At 33.8% G+C, this 18,543-nt stretch overlaps 3 protein-coding genes across 4 annotated transcripts in view; 2 read left to right on the forward strand and 1 right to left on the reverse strand.

Annotated features, from left to right (window-relative positions):
* Nucleotides 1-397: 397 nt before the first annotated feature.
* The window catches only part of LOC124455560 (nephrocystin-3-like), a 31,935-nt gene continuing 13,789 nt past the window's right edge, over nucleotides 398-18,543 (forward strand). Inside the window, exon 1 of the mRNA XM_047006198.1 lies at nucleotides 398-460. The gene's annotated coding sequence lies outside the window, so the exon portion shown is untranslated. The remainder of the gene's footprint in view (nucleotides 461-18,543) is intronic.
* Nucleotides 1,542-4,675, reverse strand: LOC124455562 (uncharacterized PE-PGRS family protein PE_PGRS3-like). The gene is made up of 5 exons (XM_047006201.1): nucleotides 4,552-4,675; nucleotides 4,067-4,242; nucleotides 3,718-3,933; nucleotides 2,563-2,883; nucleotides 1,542-2,230 (listed from the first exon to the last, which is right to left on the reverse strand). The coding sequence occupies exons 1-5, from the start codon at nucleotides 4,611-4,613 to the stop codon at nucleotides 1,887-1,889; spliced, it is 1,119 nt and encodes a 372-aa protein (XP_046862157.1). The 5' UTR covers nucleotides 4,614-4,675; the 3' UTR covers nucleotides 1,542-1,886.
* Nucleotides 15,850-17,747, forward strand: LOC124455563 (52 kDa repressor of the inhibitor of the protein kinase-like). Of its 2 annotated transcripts, none has more exons than XM_047006203.1 (2): nucleotides 15,850-16,731; nucleotides 17,413-17,747. In XM_047006203.1, the coding sequence occupies exons 1-2, from the start codon at nucleotides 15,873-15,875 to the stop codon at nucleotides 17,418-17,420; spliced, it is 867 nt and encodes a 288-aa protein (XP_046862159.1). In that variant the 5' UTR covers nucleotides 15,850-15,872; the 3' UTR covers nucleotides 17,421-17,747. The 2 variants fall into 2 exon arrangements, with proteins under 2 accessions (XP_046862159.1, XP_046862158.1); XM_047006202.1 differs by having other exon boundaries at nucleotides 17,510-17,747.

Consider the following 18,543-nt stretch of genomic DNA (forward strand, 5'->3'; position numbering starts at 1 on the left):
TGAATAATTAAACAAGTTTGTGTGTTGCAATTTTCAGCCGGTATTTCAATATTATGCTAAAAATATATCAGCATTTACACTTTTGTTGTGCAATCTAATTCTTTAATATCATGTAACTATAAGTAATTTAATTTATAAATAACATTTAGTTATAAGTACTAGGGAAATTATCAAAGTATTAAGGCCAGCATATGCACTACGATAAAAACATCGCAAAGTTATAATTCAAATATACATCTAATGTTTTGCTCAATCAATGCTCTCTATATTATTTTAAAAGTGTTATGATTAACAACAATAAAAATCATATAGATTAATACCCTTGTTTCACATAACAATATATTCCTACGATTGTTCAAATTCCTTTGCACATAAACATTTATTATACAAGGAATTAAAAGATGCGTATTATGTTTTTATGAGATGAATTCAAGAAAGTTGAAGTCGTAATCAGTTCAAGGTATGATACACAAAAAATAAATAAAGTTATAATGACTATACGTCATAGACGATGGGTTATTTTATCTGTAATATTAATGATTTCGTACTTAGAATATATTCTTAGCTTGCTTTAATTCTCAAGCGTTAAAATTTTACAAAACCAATAGTACTCAATAAACATTTAACAATTATTTGTCGTGCGTTCCTTTAAAGCAGTGAGTTATGATTAAAGGGAAACATCATTGGACGATTTTAAGTTTAAATGCAGACCGGGAGTCGAACGATTCGACGATTTAAAAATCAATAAAAATTATTCATAACATGAATTTATTGTTATAACAAAATAAAGCCTAATTAAGCGTTATATTTATTAGTCTTCTAATATAAATTTTAATCCACCGCTGAATGACTAGTATATAGCGTAGGCACAATATAGATGAATTTTGACTGAATTTTATGTATTTTAAAAATAAAATATTTTGTTTGATCTTTTGCAATAAGCCTTTTCGAAGTCTTATTTGCATCTAAGCCATTTATACGACGACATGTGAATTATATACATAATTTAAGTAAACTACTTCATGGTAGGTGAGTGCGTACGATTTAAAACTCAACGTAGACAATTTCTTTCTTACGAAGGAACTTAATTGTTTTGTATTTTCGGTTGTTCGTTTTCTTTCGGACTGAAATGTATTTCCTGAGATATTCACGAAGTTGCTTGACGGAAATGTCGTCGATGCTCTGGGATTTATATTTATTTCGGCAATAAAAATTGAAGATTGGGATTTGATATATATATATATATAGTGAGAGCTCGAGATAGTTCCATTCCTACCATATTGTTAGCAATAAAATTATGAGCTTAACAACTACTTGGGATGTTTGCAGCAATGAAAAATGTATACCGCCCTCAAAGCTCTTATTTAAAAAGCTTTTGCCACGGAAGATGAAAAAAAACAACATATAAAAGAATTGTTAATCAACAACATCTTGTCCATTAATAGTCTTTCAAAAACTACGGCGCGAACTGAATGACTCAGAAAATATCATAAAATTCCTCATTAACATTATCCAAAATGGAGACTGCAAAACAGGCTTGATTTTTATAACCAGCTAAGGTTTGAAAATATTTATTTAAAGAATAGGTTCACAATCAAAATTTAGACTATGGCATTGAATAAAAATAAAACTTACCCCTAATGTAACTATGAAGTCTTATTACATAAAAATTGTAGTTTGACAAGAATGTTGTCAATACGTAAAATTTTACTCGTATTTATAGATACAGGTAAATATCGTGATGATTCACGTCGACTTCCACAATTTGTGTCTTAACAGATAGGTAAACTAATATTTCGAAAAATGTTGTCTTGAACAGTTCTAAACTATACAACAAGATACTAAAGTGTTTTTACCAAAAATACACCACTTTAAGATGATTTAATCTACCCCTTTCGAGTGATAAGGACATATCCGTCTCCTTTGTCATTAAAGGCTGACTTGTTCACTTGATTTTTTCCTGCATTATAAGATCCACCACCACCACCGCAAGATCCATTTACATTATCCCCTGATGCTCCACCAGAGTATCCCCCACCTCCACCTGGTCCTCCACCAGCACCATATGCTCCACCACCACCTCCAAATCCACCAACGGCATTGTTATACAAGGCTCGTCCTCCTGTTCCTCCATTTATAAAAGCAAAACCTCCTTCTCCTCCATTTCCATACTTACCACCAAACCGTTTGCTACTTCTTCCATTGCTGTAAAATCCACCTCCCCCACCTCCTACAAAAACATGAAAGTAATAATGTAAGTTTCACGTTTTTTTGCCGTCAATTTAGTTGCACTCAAAAATGCATCTTACAGTAAGTGGAACGTTTATTGTCAAGATTTTTTAAAGCCGTGACTTTACCCTAAACACATGAGATTTTACCTCAGACACGCGTGTTTAGTCATATATTATTCCGCGAGAAAGTCTCGAAAAACTACACACGCGTGTCTGGTGTAAAATCTCGCGTGTCTGATGTAAGGTTTTCCTTCAATTATTTGCTTCAGATGGCGTTCTATGTATTTTAATTCAATGATACAAGGAGATATTGTAAAATCTGATATTATACCTGAATTTCCTGTATCTGCCTGCTTTGCTCCCTGTCCGTTTACTCCTCCAGCCCAGTTTCCACAAGGTGTGACACATTTATTATTTTTTCCCGATGTCTTTATGCTGGCATCACAATTTTCTAGACGTTTTTTCAGGTTTTCTAAGCCACCACCACCTCCTGCAACCAGTAGTGGAACATTGTTGTTCCTAGCAACAAAAGAACCTCCACCTCCTCCTGCAGTTTGGCTTTGAGTATTGGCAGGTGCTTTTTGCCCAACCAGAATTTTTAGAACCTCTCCCTTCTTTAAACCAAAGTCACCTTTCATGTAAGCTCCACGACCTAAAAAAGACATAGTCTTTATATTCCTGTGTTCACTATCAATTACATAAAATAGAAATTTATCGTTTAGAAATGTTATATTTACAAAGAACGCTAAAGTAATTAAACTCTAGCTATGAAATTTAACATTGAATTTTTACATGGTATAAAACCAGCATATTTTAAACTGGTTGGTTCTGTATGCTTATATGGTGGAATTTTCTTTGTAGAATGCTCACGTATTTCTAACACGTTGTTGTTTCATGAAAGTAAAATGCGTATGACATGAATATTTTTTGCTCCTCGTTTTGTTTGTTGAAAGGAAAGCTTAAAATTTAGCATTAGAACAAAAGTGAACCCCACTATGATTGAGCAAGTACTTATCAATTTTAAGAGTTTTGTTGTTATGTTAGTCTTCCTACTAATGAAAATATAATTGTGATTTTTTATTAAATTGTTTTAAATATTTTTGCAACTTCTCGACACTTCAGAAAATTATTAGGTGACAAAAGAATTGTTCTTCTTATTTGCTATCATTTAAAATTAATAATTTTTTTACACGGATTGTGTAGAAGTTTTACATTAAGTTCCCATGCATGTAAATAGAAACGTGAGCTAAAGTCAATCTTTGCTTTTTGCCAAACTGAATCTGGTTGATATATTTTAGTAAATTAGTTTTCTTAGAATTCAACCATAGTTAAATGTGGAAGTTTATGTATTTTTGGGTATAAGGAGGTTGCTGTGTGATGTCGAAAGAGAGTTATTTGTACAATGCACAAGAATAATATTTTTGTTTCAACCATCATGATCATAACCATTCGTTATAACAAATTTAAAATTCAATTTGTTTATTACCTCTGTAAGTAGAGCCATATCTATCATAACCTCCTTGAGCACCGACAGCAGTAATTTCATAAGTTCCAGTGTAAGGCACAGTCCAATACTGGATACCTTTTAATACTCTAACCATGTTTACATGATCTTGACCATTATAATGTTGACCAATTGAGGTTGGACCTTGACGACCAGTTGCTCCAAGATTTGTAAAGTTTGCGTTGAATGGACGGAATCCTGATAATTTAAAATATTTCGTGCAAGATGACGTGAAACAAAGAAAAATCAATTGAATTGCTAGCTAATGCATAAATAAACTTTTCTTCAGGATAATTTGTTTATAGATTAGAAAAAGTACTTTTTTACTTACGGTATGTTTTGTTCGTACATAATGATTCATATGCTCTTTCATACGATTTAACTTCTTTTTTGATGTCATCACAGCATTCAAGAGAAAGTGAAGTATTGTTTGTACACAATACTTTGTAGGCATCCATTTTACTTTCAACCAATGTTTTGATTTTATTACAGCACAAACCCTGACTCCTGGTTATGAGGAAATATTTAAATAACAAGATAAGTATTTTCCTATTTGCTTCTTTATCTTAATCTGAATGAGCCTTTAATAAAGGAAATTTATGAATTTTTTATCAAAATCGCGTTATATTAATATCAAAAAAGTACAGTTTCAATTATATTTAATTATTTTTTAAAAATGTGCTTATTTGAAAGTAATATCATAGATCTATACATCGTTACAACAATGAAATACTTGCATGAGTGATTGACTATTTACTCAAAAATCTACTTTTACGTGTTAAAGAATAAGGGAATAAGCGTAAAACGAGTACTTACCCTTGAATGGCAGCGTAGAAAAATACGAGAGTGAAAAAAATTCCAAAGTTGAATTTCGCCATCTTTAGTAGAAATCTTGCAGACAAATGATGAAACGAAACTAAGTCTGGGCCTTATATAGTTGTGCATATGACTGTTTACTTCCCTTGTTTAGACGTACGTTCATGTGACAGGATGAAGCTAATTATTTCATTACGCAAAATCGATGCAATTAGGCGCCACAATTATGTTACACAGAGCGTCTTTAAGGCAACATGGACTTTAATCATCTTCATGTAAACACTTGCATAGGTGCTACTTCACTGTCGACATGGCGTATAAGTATATGCATTTTGCATGAATTTTGATTTATAATGTGAAAAAAATACTTTCTTATCTTCAATTACTTTAATCTTTGGTTGTTCCTTTTAAATACATGACAAGTCATACCTTATATGTTACTGTTCAATACAACCTGGTAAAGACATACTACGACCTACGACTCCCACAAAACGTACTCCCAAAAAAGTCGCTACGTACTCCCAACGTACTCCCTACGTACTCCAAAAAAGTCGCAACTAAATTGTGTCTTAAAATTCGTTTTTTCAGTCAAAGGATCGACAATTAAATAAGCGTATACTTTTGTGAATTGAGTGTTCGCAATGTGTGTTTGTGTGATATCAATAATAATAGGAATGTAAAACTTATCAGCCTAAAATAGAATATGGGAAGTTAAATAACAAAAACAAGGGAAGTTTTATTCTCTTGCTGAAAGCAAAAGCCTTACTGAAGCCGTAACAGGATGGTAAAAAGGGAACTATTTACGTTAAAGTATACGCACATGCATTTGGCATGTGAAGTTCCTGAGGAAGAACTTGTTTCCAATCGTGGGAGTGAGGAACTTTGTAGTTTTATCTTGTAGCATGTTTAGTATACATAGAGGCTGCAAATGTTTTCGATACGCATTTTTTTGAACGCATTAACGCATAGTAGCGCTTTGAGTTTAAGTCCTGAAGAGACGTAATGGATACGCATTTTTGATATTAGCTAATATTCGTTGTAACAAACCAACGTTTGTCGTCAAAAGTTGCGACATTGTAAATAATAAATACTAAACGAACTCGATCAAAAGAATTTTCAAAGTCGAATATCGCTATTTTCGCAATATTGTTTATAGTAAATTTCACTCACTTTACTAACCAAGAATACGACGGCGATCACTTAAGGCAATTGCCAAAGTGACGAAAAACTTCAAAGGAGTATCATTTGTGGTTTATTACATATTATGTGGTCAAAGTATTACGTTATTTGGTTTAATACAAAAAGGACTTTTATTTTGAAATACATAAAGAACTTTGTCTTTTAATTTTAATAAGAACAATTGTTTGATTAACAGGATTAACGTAATTATCTCATTTACTCATTAGCCAACGTGTTTTGGCATTTTTACAAGGCATAGCATCTACCAGTCTGTAGAATTTCAGTTAAACCGATTTATACTTTATTTTTACATACACCAATGGGCAGCGTTATTTAAAGTACAAATCTCACATTTACGTTTGTTATATGACGAGGATAGCTTCTATCTGCTTTGTAGTTATAAATCATACAAAGAAAGCAATTGACATTCGAGCTTATATTTTTAAATACCGCATCACAATTTCTCATACAGAGCAAAATGCACCGATTTTATTGTAACATCGCAATCGTAAAACCACAAAAAAAGCTTTGATGTTATGAAATGAGTGTGTCACTCATACCTCTGCGACAGGCATCCATGCACTTAGTTTATATTTTTTTTAAAAAAAGAAGATTTTATTAAAGAAATTTCAAATGTACGTGTGCCCCGTAATTCGTTGTTGATGAAACAGCCTTCTGGAAGAATTTTGACAGTTTATGAGAGGATCTTTAGTTATATTATAATATAATTTAAAACAGGCATGTCTTCGATGATCGCTTAAAGTGTCACTTTCACCAATTTTTTTTAGCAATACGAAATATGTCTATGGTTCTAAGCCTCTCTGAGCAAAGATTTTCAAATTTGATCAAATCAACAAGCTTTTATGGCGTCTTGAAGTTGCGCATTTTTGGAACATCGCCGTCGTTTTCTGTAATACAAAAGAAACTGGCACTAGAAGGTATATTGACGTCATCCAAGGTAGTCGGCATTCGGGCATATTTAGCTTATATTAAACATACACGTTCTTTCACGCTGTTTTATTATAATATTCGAGGGAATTATCTCTTGCAAAGAATGCTATGAATTGGAATCAGAATTGAGTGTTCAGTCAGATAATTCTGACAAAAACTTTATACCGGGATATGTGATAAAACAATCGAAAGGCAATGATAACTTGAGCGATAATTATTCGGATTTTCATTTCAAAGCATGGATGTTCGGAAAGATACAAAATCAATCTCATCTTTTTTAAGCCTTGGAAAATTATCGTTCTTTTGATACGGCAAACTACTAAATTGAAGCTCCAATTCTCTTGTCCGAAGTGACCCGAACAAAATGTTGAAGCACTGGATGGCTCAAATTCTCTCTTCCCTTAGCCTCGGGTCTTTTATCATATTAAGGCATAAAGTGAAGACTCATAAGAGAGCTAAGGCTTGATTTATTTGTACAATTGGCTAAAACGCAACTATTTAGCTACCGTTTTTCTGCTCTTACTAGTGCAAAGGCAATGCTTTTAGACGCTTATAGGCTATAGCTGTGCTTCTGCAGCAGTGACTTTATAGCTATTGAATACACGACTCGGAAACACGGCAACCACGTAACACGAGTACCTTGGATGACGTCATAAAATTAGCTAGTTTCAGCGTCCTCGTTAGGGAGCTTTAGCAAGAGTGTGGCATAGAGGCCAGGCCTTGCCAGGCCAGCTAAGCTTAGTCCCCACGCCTTGAGACGCGGATCGACACCATAGATATAGTAGGTCTAGATCGCTGACGAGTGTGACGTAATATAAGACTTATTAAGACGGCAGCGTGACATTCGTAATAAATCCAAGATGGCGCGGGAACCGCGCAAAAAACTTAGGGCTACTATTAGGCAATTGTTGTTTTTTGCAGTTTACTTCGTTTCAGTGTTTTCAAACTCCTACAATCAAAGTTTTATTGGAAACAAAGCGTTATTAATAATGTTTTGAAGCCATATTAGACATTTATTATTGGAATACAGGCGAAAATATCGCTTGCAAAGTGTTGTGTAAATTGGTCGTTTGGTTGTCTCGAGGCGTTTGTCTACCAAACTAAACGAACTTCGTCTGCTTTAGTTCCCACAATTGTTCGTCCACATTGAAATACATGATATTGAATACATACAAAAAGATGGGAAAATTAATCTTCATAATTTTTATATAACGTCAACTTCAGGATGCTATTCGTTCTTTCAATCTTCAAATACTGTATGTGTTGACACTTAACAGACAGAGTCTTAATCGTTTCCAAAAAGGATGAGTTTTGTCATCTTTTGCCGCTTAGATGGAGATCCTTTACTAACGATTCTCTCAGAGTACACTTTGGAAAACTGGTGTACAAATATTTTACTGTACATGTATGCTATTTTTCTGATGATGTTGGTGATATGGCCATCGCAAAAGCTCTCATCTAGTGCACGAGTTTCCGTAGAATGCTGCAATAGCGATTGAAATACATTTGGCTTAGTTTCTTGCAGGACATCTCGTTGCATAACTTGGATTGTTTTTTCTGACAACTGACTCCACTTGTTGACCATTTTGCGAAGGGCTTTATCTGCTGCTTTTACTACTTTTACCAATGAGGAGGATGGACTTGTAAGCTTGCCATAGGTCTTGAAAGATGTTAAGCTTGACTTTAATGAACCTTCACGACAGTATGAGTGATCAGGTATGAGAGGTTGGTCATCATTCTCTATGGTTAAGGCAGTTGCACATTCAGCACACTTGATGCAACTTGTAATTTTCTTGGCTATGTATCCACTGATATAGGTCAGTACATCATCATGCCAAAGAGTGGAACTGTTTAATAATGCTGCAACTCTCCTATCAACATTTTGTTTCTCTTCAGCTAGCTTGCTTTCACTAAGTGTCATAAAATGAACCAACTGAGCAGTATGATACAATTTTTGTCAGAAGTCATTAGTTGCATGTTAATTATGTGATGCAATTTAGACATTTGTAGTTATAAAATTGTATTGCCATTGGAAACAACTGGTATCATAGAGAGTGTTGTAGCTATAGCATAATAAAAACATATACTATAACTAAGTATGATTAGCATAAAAGTCACATATATTTTATTCACAGCTATATCTTATAATAATCTCAGCCATAGCCAGCATTTTTATTTGCTCATTCTATCTCAATCTTGCTGTGTTCACTCACTGTAAAAACAATAGATTTCTAATGAATGAGCAATGATGCAGTGAAATTTACATAGCAAGTGTAAAACATTCATTTTGGATATGCCACCGATTACTAGTCAAGTACTACTATACTTAGCGTGTTTCCATTTAAAAATTATTGAGTACTTTAATAGTTAGGATGTTTCCATTTAAACATTATGTAGTGCTTCCATTGTTAGCATATTTCTATTAAAAAATAAGTTCAATGCCATTCTTACCTTGTATGCTTAATTTTTTGTTGCAAACTTTACTGTAGGTTTAAAAAAGTGATTTATAATATTCAAATGTGCGTAAATTATTGAATAAAATAGCTAACGCTTCATATTGTTTACTAGACGCTGTCGAAGTGGTATGTTTGGTGGATTGGTTCATTACGACAGTAGTAGCTGTGCATATCATTTGTACGAATATAATCGCATCGAAGAAGAGGCTGACAAACACGCAACTCGTCGGAAAAAAATATGGGAGCGTTTGGAACAGCCTAAAATAACGAAAAATGTATTTATAGCAAATATACTTTCATTGTGACGTGTTGTTTTACTTTTACTTTGTAGACATTAAGTAAAGGTCATTCACTGGATTTTTTGTAAATGGCTTTTGAATATCATATTTTAGGTCTCATTTAGGCAGCATAAGTACTTTTTGCTTACTGGAGTGTGTGTATGGTGTGAATACCATTACAGATTGGTGTGTATACATTGTACGTATGAATACCGTTGCAGATTATGGTGTGTGCATTTATTAAAATGAACTTTTTTAACATTTAGTTTTGCTGTGCTGGTAGCACTAAACCGATAAATTGTATTCATGTTGTCTTGGAATATATTGTATTCTTTAAGAAATAGAAAACACTTTCTGAGTTTCTAGAGAGTTTTAGAAACACGTGACTGGGAGAGACATAATAAATTACATGGCAAAGAGGAACACGAAATGCGTGTGTTTGCAAAAAATTTCGAGTTTCGTTAAAAATTTCACGAGTGTTTCTATATAAATCAATAGGAATAGGCAAATATTTTTTGTATTTTCTTTATGAAATAACGTTTTAAGAAGAATATAAAGACAATGAATTCTTGAATTTTAATAACATTTTGTTTATATTTTTGCATTGAAACTTTCCGCCATAACCACGGAAGTTTTTCAATAATTTTGAGAAACTGAAGCTCTCGTGCAATAAAGGGTTTTATAGACACGGTTTTTTCGAGCATTGCACTAATCAGCAACCGTGTTATTAAAAGTTTTTTTCTCACAATATGAGATTGGGTTCATGCGGCCATTTTGAGATTGAAAAGTAGTTAGTTAACGCATTAGTTTAATCTTTATTTAATTTCTTTTTACTGAAATGGAGGTAAAATTGACATCTTAATGTTGAAACTTTTGTAAGTGACCTACCTTTGTGGAGGCTCACTTCACATGACAACACACTTTTTGTACTGGTTTCAGTAAATAATTTGTTTTGTTTAAATTTTCATAATACGTTGATTCCTTTGTTACGTTAGTTAGGCTTTCTATGCCTGTTAAAATCTTAGCTTTAAAAAAATGTCAACATTGTTGTGTTTTGTGAAGAAAGACAGCAATTGCTAAAATTTGTAATTCAAAATTATTTTTACAACTTTTGCTGCGTATTTATACCTTTGAAGTAGAGATTAACTTTGTTACTTTTATAAGATGACCTTGTAGAAACTGATTTCACTTAGTTTCTTTTAAAGCTACATACTATGTGACAGATGTTACTTTTATATTTCAGGGGAAACTTCCAATCGAAGACTACAGTAACCAAGGTTTTTCACGACTTCATTCATTTGAACCTCACAGTTTCTTTACGCCAAGAAATTTATTCAAGTAAGTCTCTCCAAAATGAATTAAAATGGCTTGGCTCAGTCCTGGTCTTGATACTCCAAAACTGTTCACCACGCCTTGTACATATGTTAGCCTTCTGTGGAGAGATTTTGGCTCCTGCCACCAAAAATTCTTTTGTATTTTAAAATGTGTTTTTTGTAGGATTCAGATGCACAGAATGTGGATAAAACTGTCACGAGAATGCTTATCACGTGTTCCTAAAACGTGTCCTAATTACAAGAATCTAAAAGACCAGAATGATAGCATGCCATCAACTAGTAACAAAAGCTTACATGAGGTACACTATACAAACATCTTTTAACTGTAAACATTTTTCTTCACTTTTACATTTATAATTATAAATACGTAAACAAAGAAGATATTGTAAAGTTTCACTTTATATTACTTAGTTATCCCGGATTAAGGTTTGGTTACATTAGCCAAAGTGATTTATCGTTAATTAGTCATTTCAATAATCTTTATCATTCCATAGTCTCCAAGTATAAACAAATCTTCGAAATTTTTGTGTGGGTATCTATGGAAACGAGGTTTTTTATTCAAACGATGGAAGCAACGGTATTTTGTATTGGATACGGAAAGACATCAGGTAATGTTCTTTTTTGGCTATTTTAGTGAACGATATTTTGATGGAATGTGGTAATGAGGGATGGAAAACGGTGTAACATAAAGCTTCCTATTGTCAATGTGTACTGGTTTCTGTTAAAAATTACTTTAGAAAAGTTAACTTTGTTGTTTCTTACCATAGCTTTGTGCCTATTTGATTTAGTCCAAATCATACTTTGCGATACTTTATTTTTGTGATTTGTATGGATATAAGTATTAAAAACATTTACAATTGCGCGAAAATTCTAAACATTTCATTTATCTGTATTTATTAAATTTTTGAGCTTGAACACCTGATGAAGAACAAGTTTTTCTATTGATACTACACAAAGTGATCAAATCGAGAAACTAGTGTTAGAAAATTTATATGGAAGTTACATTTGGTTATATTGCAATGGGTGGGAATGATGATCAAAACATTGCAAAGTTGAAAGTCTTAGATTGTTTGGATACCCAGAATAACCACTTATCAAGCAAAAAGTACGAGGAACCGACTAGTAAGCGGACAAGTGATAACTGCAGTAACTGATAGTAACAATTAAGAGAAAAATATCCTCGTGACTTTGTGCCTGGAGGTAAAACATCAGAAAAAAAATGAAGAATATTTAACTCATGGAGTAGATACAGATTCACGTCCGATTTATACTTTCTGGTTAAAGCATTGATTTTCCCATGTAGATTTTCGTGGCTGAGTTGAAGTCGGTGTCTTTATTGGCGCTTAATTTGTCACTGACATAATTAACATAAGTCATTTGCATTATATTCTTGTGTATGTCAGCTAACCATTCATATGAATTCGTGTTCTTACCTTAATAGGAAACATTGCGCTTTCAATATCATTTTGTGCTTCTGTTATGACAACTTTACACTTTCAAGACAAAGTGCGCACAGGATTGTAAAAGCAAGAGTAACAAAAAGTGCATTTTAAAAATCGTTACATTACTGAAAGAGCATGGAATTGTTAAAAGAAGTTCTGAGAACGGGTGGTGCATTTTTTACAGCTTGCGACATTTTTGATGGTAAAAATTGCAAAGTTTAAGCTGTGCAAATTATTCGATGCACTTATTTCTAGTTCATTGCAATTTGCTTTCCTTAGCATTAACATTTTACGATGTCTATGTTTTCACAAATTACTTGGTTTTGTAGCTTCGTTACTATGATGAAGTAAGCGATGTTCATTGTCAAGGTGTTGTCAACTTATCTGAAATTATTTCATGTGAAATGTCACAGTTGAATTGTAAGTTTTATTTCAATATTTTGCTCTATAGTCTTATTTCTTCCATGGTTTTGATGAGCTTTTAAAACAATGCTCTATTGACTTTGGTTGCATAGCTGAGAAAAACGACTTTTCTGATAACTTTGGATTTTTTGCGGAGGGTGCTGTCAGGGGCGGATCTAGGGGTAGGCACCATAGGCAAGTGCCTATGGTGAAATTACCAAAATATACTTCGACTTAGATTCGATACGAATTTATCGAATTATGAAACTATGAATAGCACTTTATCGCAGTCAAATCATCTGACTTTTGTTTAGAAATGTTGTGCAATTAAATGACGTAATTTTGATATGAATCGTAGTCCAGATGCGTATGATTATCTATAAAGCTCCGTGTCGTTAGGCAAAGCAGCCATTTTGCCTAAGTCAAGAAGGCGATCTAGCCATTTGATTGGTTGTTAGCAATTTGCCTAAACAAGATGAATTTGCCTAACTTGACATCGTGTATAGGTATTCTGATTGGGCAATTTTTGCAACCGTATGCTTTCATTGGTCAATTTTTTGCCTAACTTGAGCAATTCCAACCAATCATTGCTGTTGATAAGCATAGTTGAGCTAGGCAAATTAGGCAATTGAAAATTAACATACACTCGTATTGTTTCTGAACAGCCTCTGTGCTCAGTTTACGGTTTTGTGATATTTTATAATGTCTTCATTGTGTTGTGGTAATTTATACGAGACTGCTCAGTCTGCGTTGGCCAAAACGATTTAAAATGCCTTAATGAGCTTTATTCTCGTTTATTGGTCGACGTTCGACCTATGTTTACTAACGAGCAGCTGTTAGATAGAATTTATGACCCTGACCATACTCTGTGTCGAAATTTTGAGCTGAAATATATGTGCCAAAGCACGCTCATGACGGAAAGACTTGTACTGCAATAAGGTAAATATATTATAATTATATATATCGTATTGTAGTATTTATATATACGTGTAAAATGGTTAAATCTCAATTTCGCTAGGCTATATCTTTGTCTACAGTCAGCAATTCATTCATACAATGCAATCAATCTACCAAACAAAATATTAATTTCTTTTCTTGAATATTTTTAAGATCTGAAGCTTCTGGCAATTGCCTCTACAGTTCAGCTTCCTAGTTCTGGTAGGTAACAATGCATTGGTCCCTACTTTGCGAATTTTAACATCGCTTGAGCTATTTATTCATGCTGCTTTTATGCTCAACACCCATGCTTTTGTCTGTTATAAGTGAGCACAGTGATTACTTTGCCCAAAGCTTAAACAATCTTTTGCCTTTGTCAGTGTCTAAAGAATGTTTAGACACTGGATATACAACAGATGAACTGGTAAAACAGGAGGCTATTTTAAATTGTAATGACCAGAAATGGTCATCTTTTCTTTGTATTTTGGGCCTATCTTCTGTTTTAGGTAGAAAAATTCATACTTTTTATCCTGATTCTGGTGAAAGTAGATATAAATTGTTATTTAATCGTATTGTTCAGCCCCGGTTATTAAGCCAAAGAGGTTTGGATGCTATTAATATTTTGTTTTGTCATGAAGGATCTGTACAACCAGGTGAGACTTTTCAGTCTAATCATTTTGTGCCTCTCATTTTCCATGCCCACAGGTTGAAGCGAAAATTGTCTAATTCCTGTACACAGTCTAATTCTAGCAGCTCAACAACAGAGAAACGAAAATTTGTCAAAATTTTTCCAAATATTGCACCAAAAACAGTTGACATTTCAAATTTTTTTACTTCAACTAATAGGCCTGCTGCCCAACCAACTTTTAAAAGGATGCCCAATGAGAGTTTTTCTTCTGCTGCAGCTCTTGCTCAGACATTAAATAAAGCCAATAGTCTTTTGCTTCACACATCATCCCAGGAACTATTGCCTGGTATTCCAACTTCTGGTGATATGCAACCTGCTGTTTTAACCCATAATTTTGATGTTTCCTTGTATAGGGAGAAAGTTAAGGGTATGGATAATTCTGAAATATGTCATTTGATAAAAAATGTATATAAACCAGATAAAAAGTATCATTTTCCTAAATCTAATGGCAGATCATTTAGGCATGATTGGCTAGACCAGCATGAATGGCTTTGCTATTCACCTTCACAAAATGGTGCGTATTGTCTATCGTGTGTGTTGTTTGGCAATAGATTCCCAGGCAAGGCCAGTAAAGTAAAAAAGTTGTTTACTGAACCTCTTCAAGATTGGAAGAATGCTAAATGCTCTTTCACTCAACATGCTGGAAAAAGTAAAGGGAGGAAGTCGGTTTGCATGCATCCACATCACCAATTTTGATGCTTTGCGTTCCCAAATATCAGGTACTCTGCAGCCTATCGAGATGATCATGGATGCTGGTATCAAGAAAGAAATAGAACAGAATAGGGAAATACTATCTCCAATTATTGATTCTGTCATTTTTTGTGGACGTCTAGGTTTACCTCTTCGTGGGCATCGTGATGATTCCAAGTATCACCCTACTGTTGGTTGTTATTCATCTGGAGGTTGGTAATTTCATTGAAACACTCAATTATGGAGTTAGGAGAGGGGATAAAGTTTTAGAAAATCATTTAAAAATTGTGGTAAGAATAGAAGTTATATTTCTAAAACAAGTCAAAATAAAATCATTAAATGTTGTGGCCAGGTAATCAGTAATCAGATTATTTCTGATATCAAAAAAAGTAAGTTTTTTTCTGTTATTGCTGATGAAGCATCTGATTCTTCACATAAAGAACAAATGTCTCTTGTTTTGCGCTTTGTTGATACCGATATGAATATCAGGGAAGAATTCATTTCATTTCTTTTTTGTAAGTGGGGACTAAGTGGTGCTCAACTTGCCAAGCTACTTTTAGAGGCTCTAAATGAACTGACTTTATCAATAGATGATTGTAGGGGGCAAGGTTATGATGGGGCTGGTTCAGTTGCTGGTTGCACTAATGGTCTAGCAGCTCAAATTTTAAAGCTTAACCCAAAGGCTCTTTATACACACTGCTATAGTCATAGGTTAAACTTATCCATTTGCGATTCTTTGAGTATACGTGTTGTCAATGATATGTTGAAACATGTTAACAATGCCACTAATTTTATTAAAATTTTCCAAACTCGCAATATTCCCTTTGAAAAACATATACGTAATTCAGAAACAAACTCGAAAAGACTAGATTAACAGACGTTTGCAAAACTAGATGGGTAGAACGTATCGAAGGTTTAGATACATTCCAAGAGCTTTTGTACCTGTATACACCACCCTTAACGATATGTCTGAAAATCTAGATGGTGAGTTCAAACCGTCGCTTCAGTCTGATGCCTCATCTTTGTTTCAACTTATTGACAGGTTTGATTTCGTCGTTGCTTTAGTTATCACGAGAAATATTCTTGATTCAACTCTTCCAGTAACACAGTTATTACAGGGTAAGAGTATCGATATAATGGATGGTATTCATTTAATTTCAACTTTGAAAACTGAGGTGGTGAACATGAGGAATTCCTCTGATTTTTATCATGACACCTGGTATGACGAAGCGCTTGAACTGGCAGCAAAAGTTGGCATTGAAGAATGGAAACCAAGAACAGTGCGCAAACAAACGACCAGGGAAAATATTCCCCACACAACCATTTCTGAGTATTATAAACGTGCAATTACTCTTCCTCTACTAGATCATTTGCAATCTTCTTTAGAATCACGATTCGACCTTGAGAGTGTGAATGTCTATAAAGGCCTTAGCATTGTACCGACGAAAATGATGTCCATGACAAGAGATGGGGTGGATTGGAAAGAGCCATTCAAAACTGTGGCTAACTTTTATTATGATGATTTGCCAAATCCTTTGGCCTTAGATGCTGAACTTAGGTTGTGGTACACTTATTGGGAGACCCACTGCGGCCTCCTTCCTGATAACATTGCCCAGACTTTAAAATCTGTTCATTTCGCCGGATTTGAAAACATTAAAATTTTACTACGTATTTTAGGAACGCTCCCCATTACCTCTTGTGAATGTGAACGATCTATTTCTTCCCTTAGGACACTTAAAAACTATCAGCGAAGTACCATGGTTGGGGAACGCTTAAATGGTTTGGCCTTGATGCAAATTCATCAGGAAATTGTACCAGATATTGGTGAGGTTATTAATACTTTTGCTGTTGGAAATACAAGGCTAAAATTTGCATGAATTTATTCATATCCTAGTTTTTTATTTTGTTGAAATGTCCATATGTTAACCATTTATTGTGCGTTGTACACAATAGTAACGTCAATAGAATTTGCATCAAACTAATAGCTCGCCCGATAAAGGTTTTTTCCCTATACATTCCAATCTTAAAACTGCTGAGTACGTGTATGGTACTCGGCCGTTGTCGACATAAATTTACTTTCACAAAATTGTTAAGCATAAATAGAATAATTTTTCCTTACACCAAATTTTAGTCTTCACAAAGACTCTTTATACAAAGCTCTTTTTGACTATTACATTACATTTACATTCTGCTCATTTGTTGGCAAATGAGAGTGCACATTTTAGGTGGGGGGTAAAGGGTTGGAATTGACTGGGATGGTGTAAGAAACTGAGCAATCTTACATCCATGAAATGTCCCACATAGTCACCCATTTCTAACCAAACTCCTTTTGCTATTTGCTAAAGGTGTGAAAGGCGAGTTTCTGGCGCCTTCAAAACCAGAGTGCTCATTTTAGGTGGGGATAAAGGGTTGGAATTGACTGGGATGGTGTGAAAAATTGAGCAATATCACATCCATGAAATATCCCATATAGTCACCCATTTCTAACCAAACTCCTTTTCAAAGGTGTGTAGGCGAACTTCTGGCGCCATAACCAGTCTGCTTAATTCGGCTCTCACAGGGCTGTCCATGCCGGATCACGATTTTTTGTTTTGCGTTAAAGTGTTCCTAGGCATGCTGATGAGCCCTGATATGGGGCGAAACAGTCTTGTGTGCATTCAATATTCTGAATAGTGAAAATCAACGACCTTGTGATATGTAAGTATAAATATACAATGTTTTTATGTATTTATACGATTGAGATCTACAAGATTCTGCATAGCTGAATGATTAGACTGTTTGATTTAAACAATTTATCGAAAGCATAAATAGTGTAGTATGTTTTGCAAAGTATGACGTCATAGGTTTTGCACTGAATGACGTCATAATGTTTTGCCTATGGTATCCAAAATCCTAGATCCGCCCTGGGTGCTGTGTTGTTCCAAATTAAAACTTCTCCTGCGATATTACCTTAAAAGCATTTGTCTTTGTGCACCAGCTTGAATGAATTGCAAAGTTTTGAGCTTTTTTGGTATCTGTAGAAAGGATATTTAGTTCTGTATATAAAAATTAATATTATATTTAAGTATGGAACAAGTTACAATTATGTATTTAATTGTACGATAAAACTGTAAACATGATTACATGATTGTAAAAGTGCTGTTATTGTGTTGTGGTATTTTTTTTTTATAAAAATTGTGAATTTCATTGATATTTTTAGCAAACGAGAAGCAAGTTTTTTTCGACGTAAGTACATATATTTGTGTATCTCTCATCGCTGTGTTGTTTGTTTGAAGCGTTAAGGTGCTCTAAATCATCACGAATTTTGATTGGTTTAAATTTTTGTATGAAAAACCATTTGGTTAATCGTGCTTGTTATTTTCTGTGAACGATGTAAGCGTGGCTAGCATTAAATAATGGTAATAAGATCTTTTATGAACTTTTAAATTTTTCCTGAAGCATAAAGATGATCCTTTCTTTACCACTTTAGTTGATTTAGCTTGACATTGAAAAAGCAATTTAATATTTTGCGCAGATAACATTGAACCCTGTTTTTAAATCTTTGAAATATAACCGATGGAAACCATCATGCATGTAAAATACTTATTCTTCTTAAAGACTACTTTTACTGCCTTATATGCTTCTATAGCTTCGTAC

The sequence above is a fragment of the Xenia sp. Carnegie-2017 genome, unplaced genomic scaffold (genome assembly GCF_021976095.1).
Source record: "Xenia sp. Carnegie-2017 unplaced genomic scaffold, XeniaSp_v1 HiC_scaffold_4, whole genome shotgun sequence".
Classification (NCBI taxonomy): Eukaryota; Metazoa; Cnidaria; class Anthozoa; order Malacalcyonacea; family Xeniidae; genus Xenia; species Xenia sp. Carnegie-2017.

Coding starts and splice junctions, on each gene's coding strand:
- LOC124455563 (XM_047006202.1), top strand. CDS start 15,873: ATGTCTGAAAATCTAGATGGTGAGTTCAAACCGTCGCTTCAGTCTGAT. Junction 16,732..17,509: donor GGAAATTGTACCAGATATTG/GTGAGGTTATTA, acceptor TTTGCGTTAAAG/TGTTCCTAGGCATGCTGATG.
- LOC124455562 (XM_047006201.1), bottom strand. CDS start 4,613: ATGGCGAAATTCAACTTTGGAATTTTTTTCACTCTCGTATTTTTCTAC. Junction 4,243..4,551: donor TTCTACGCTGCCATTCAAGG/GTAAGTACTCGT, acceptor CCTCATAACCAG/GAGTCAGGGTTTGTGCTGTA. Junction 2,231..2,562: donor GGCAGATACAGGAAATTCAG/GTATAATATCAG, acceptor ATGTTTTTGTAG/GAGGTGGGGGAGGTGGATTT.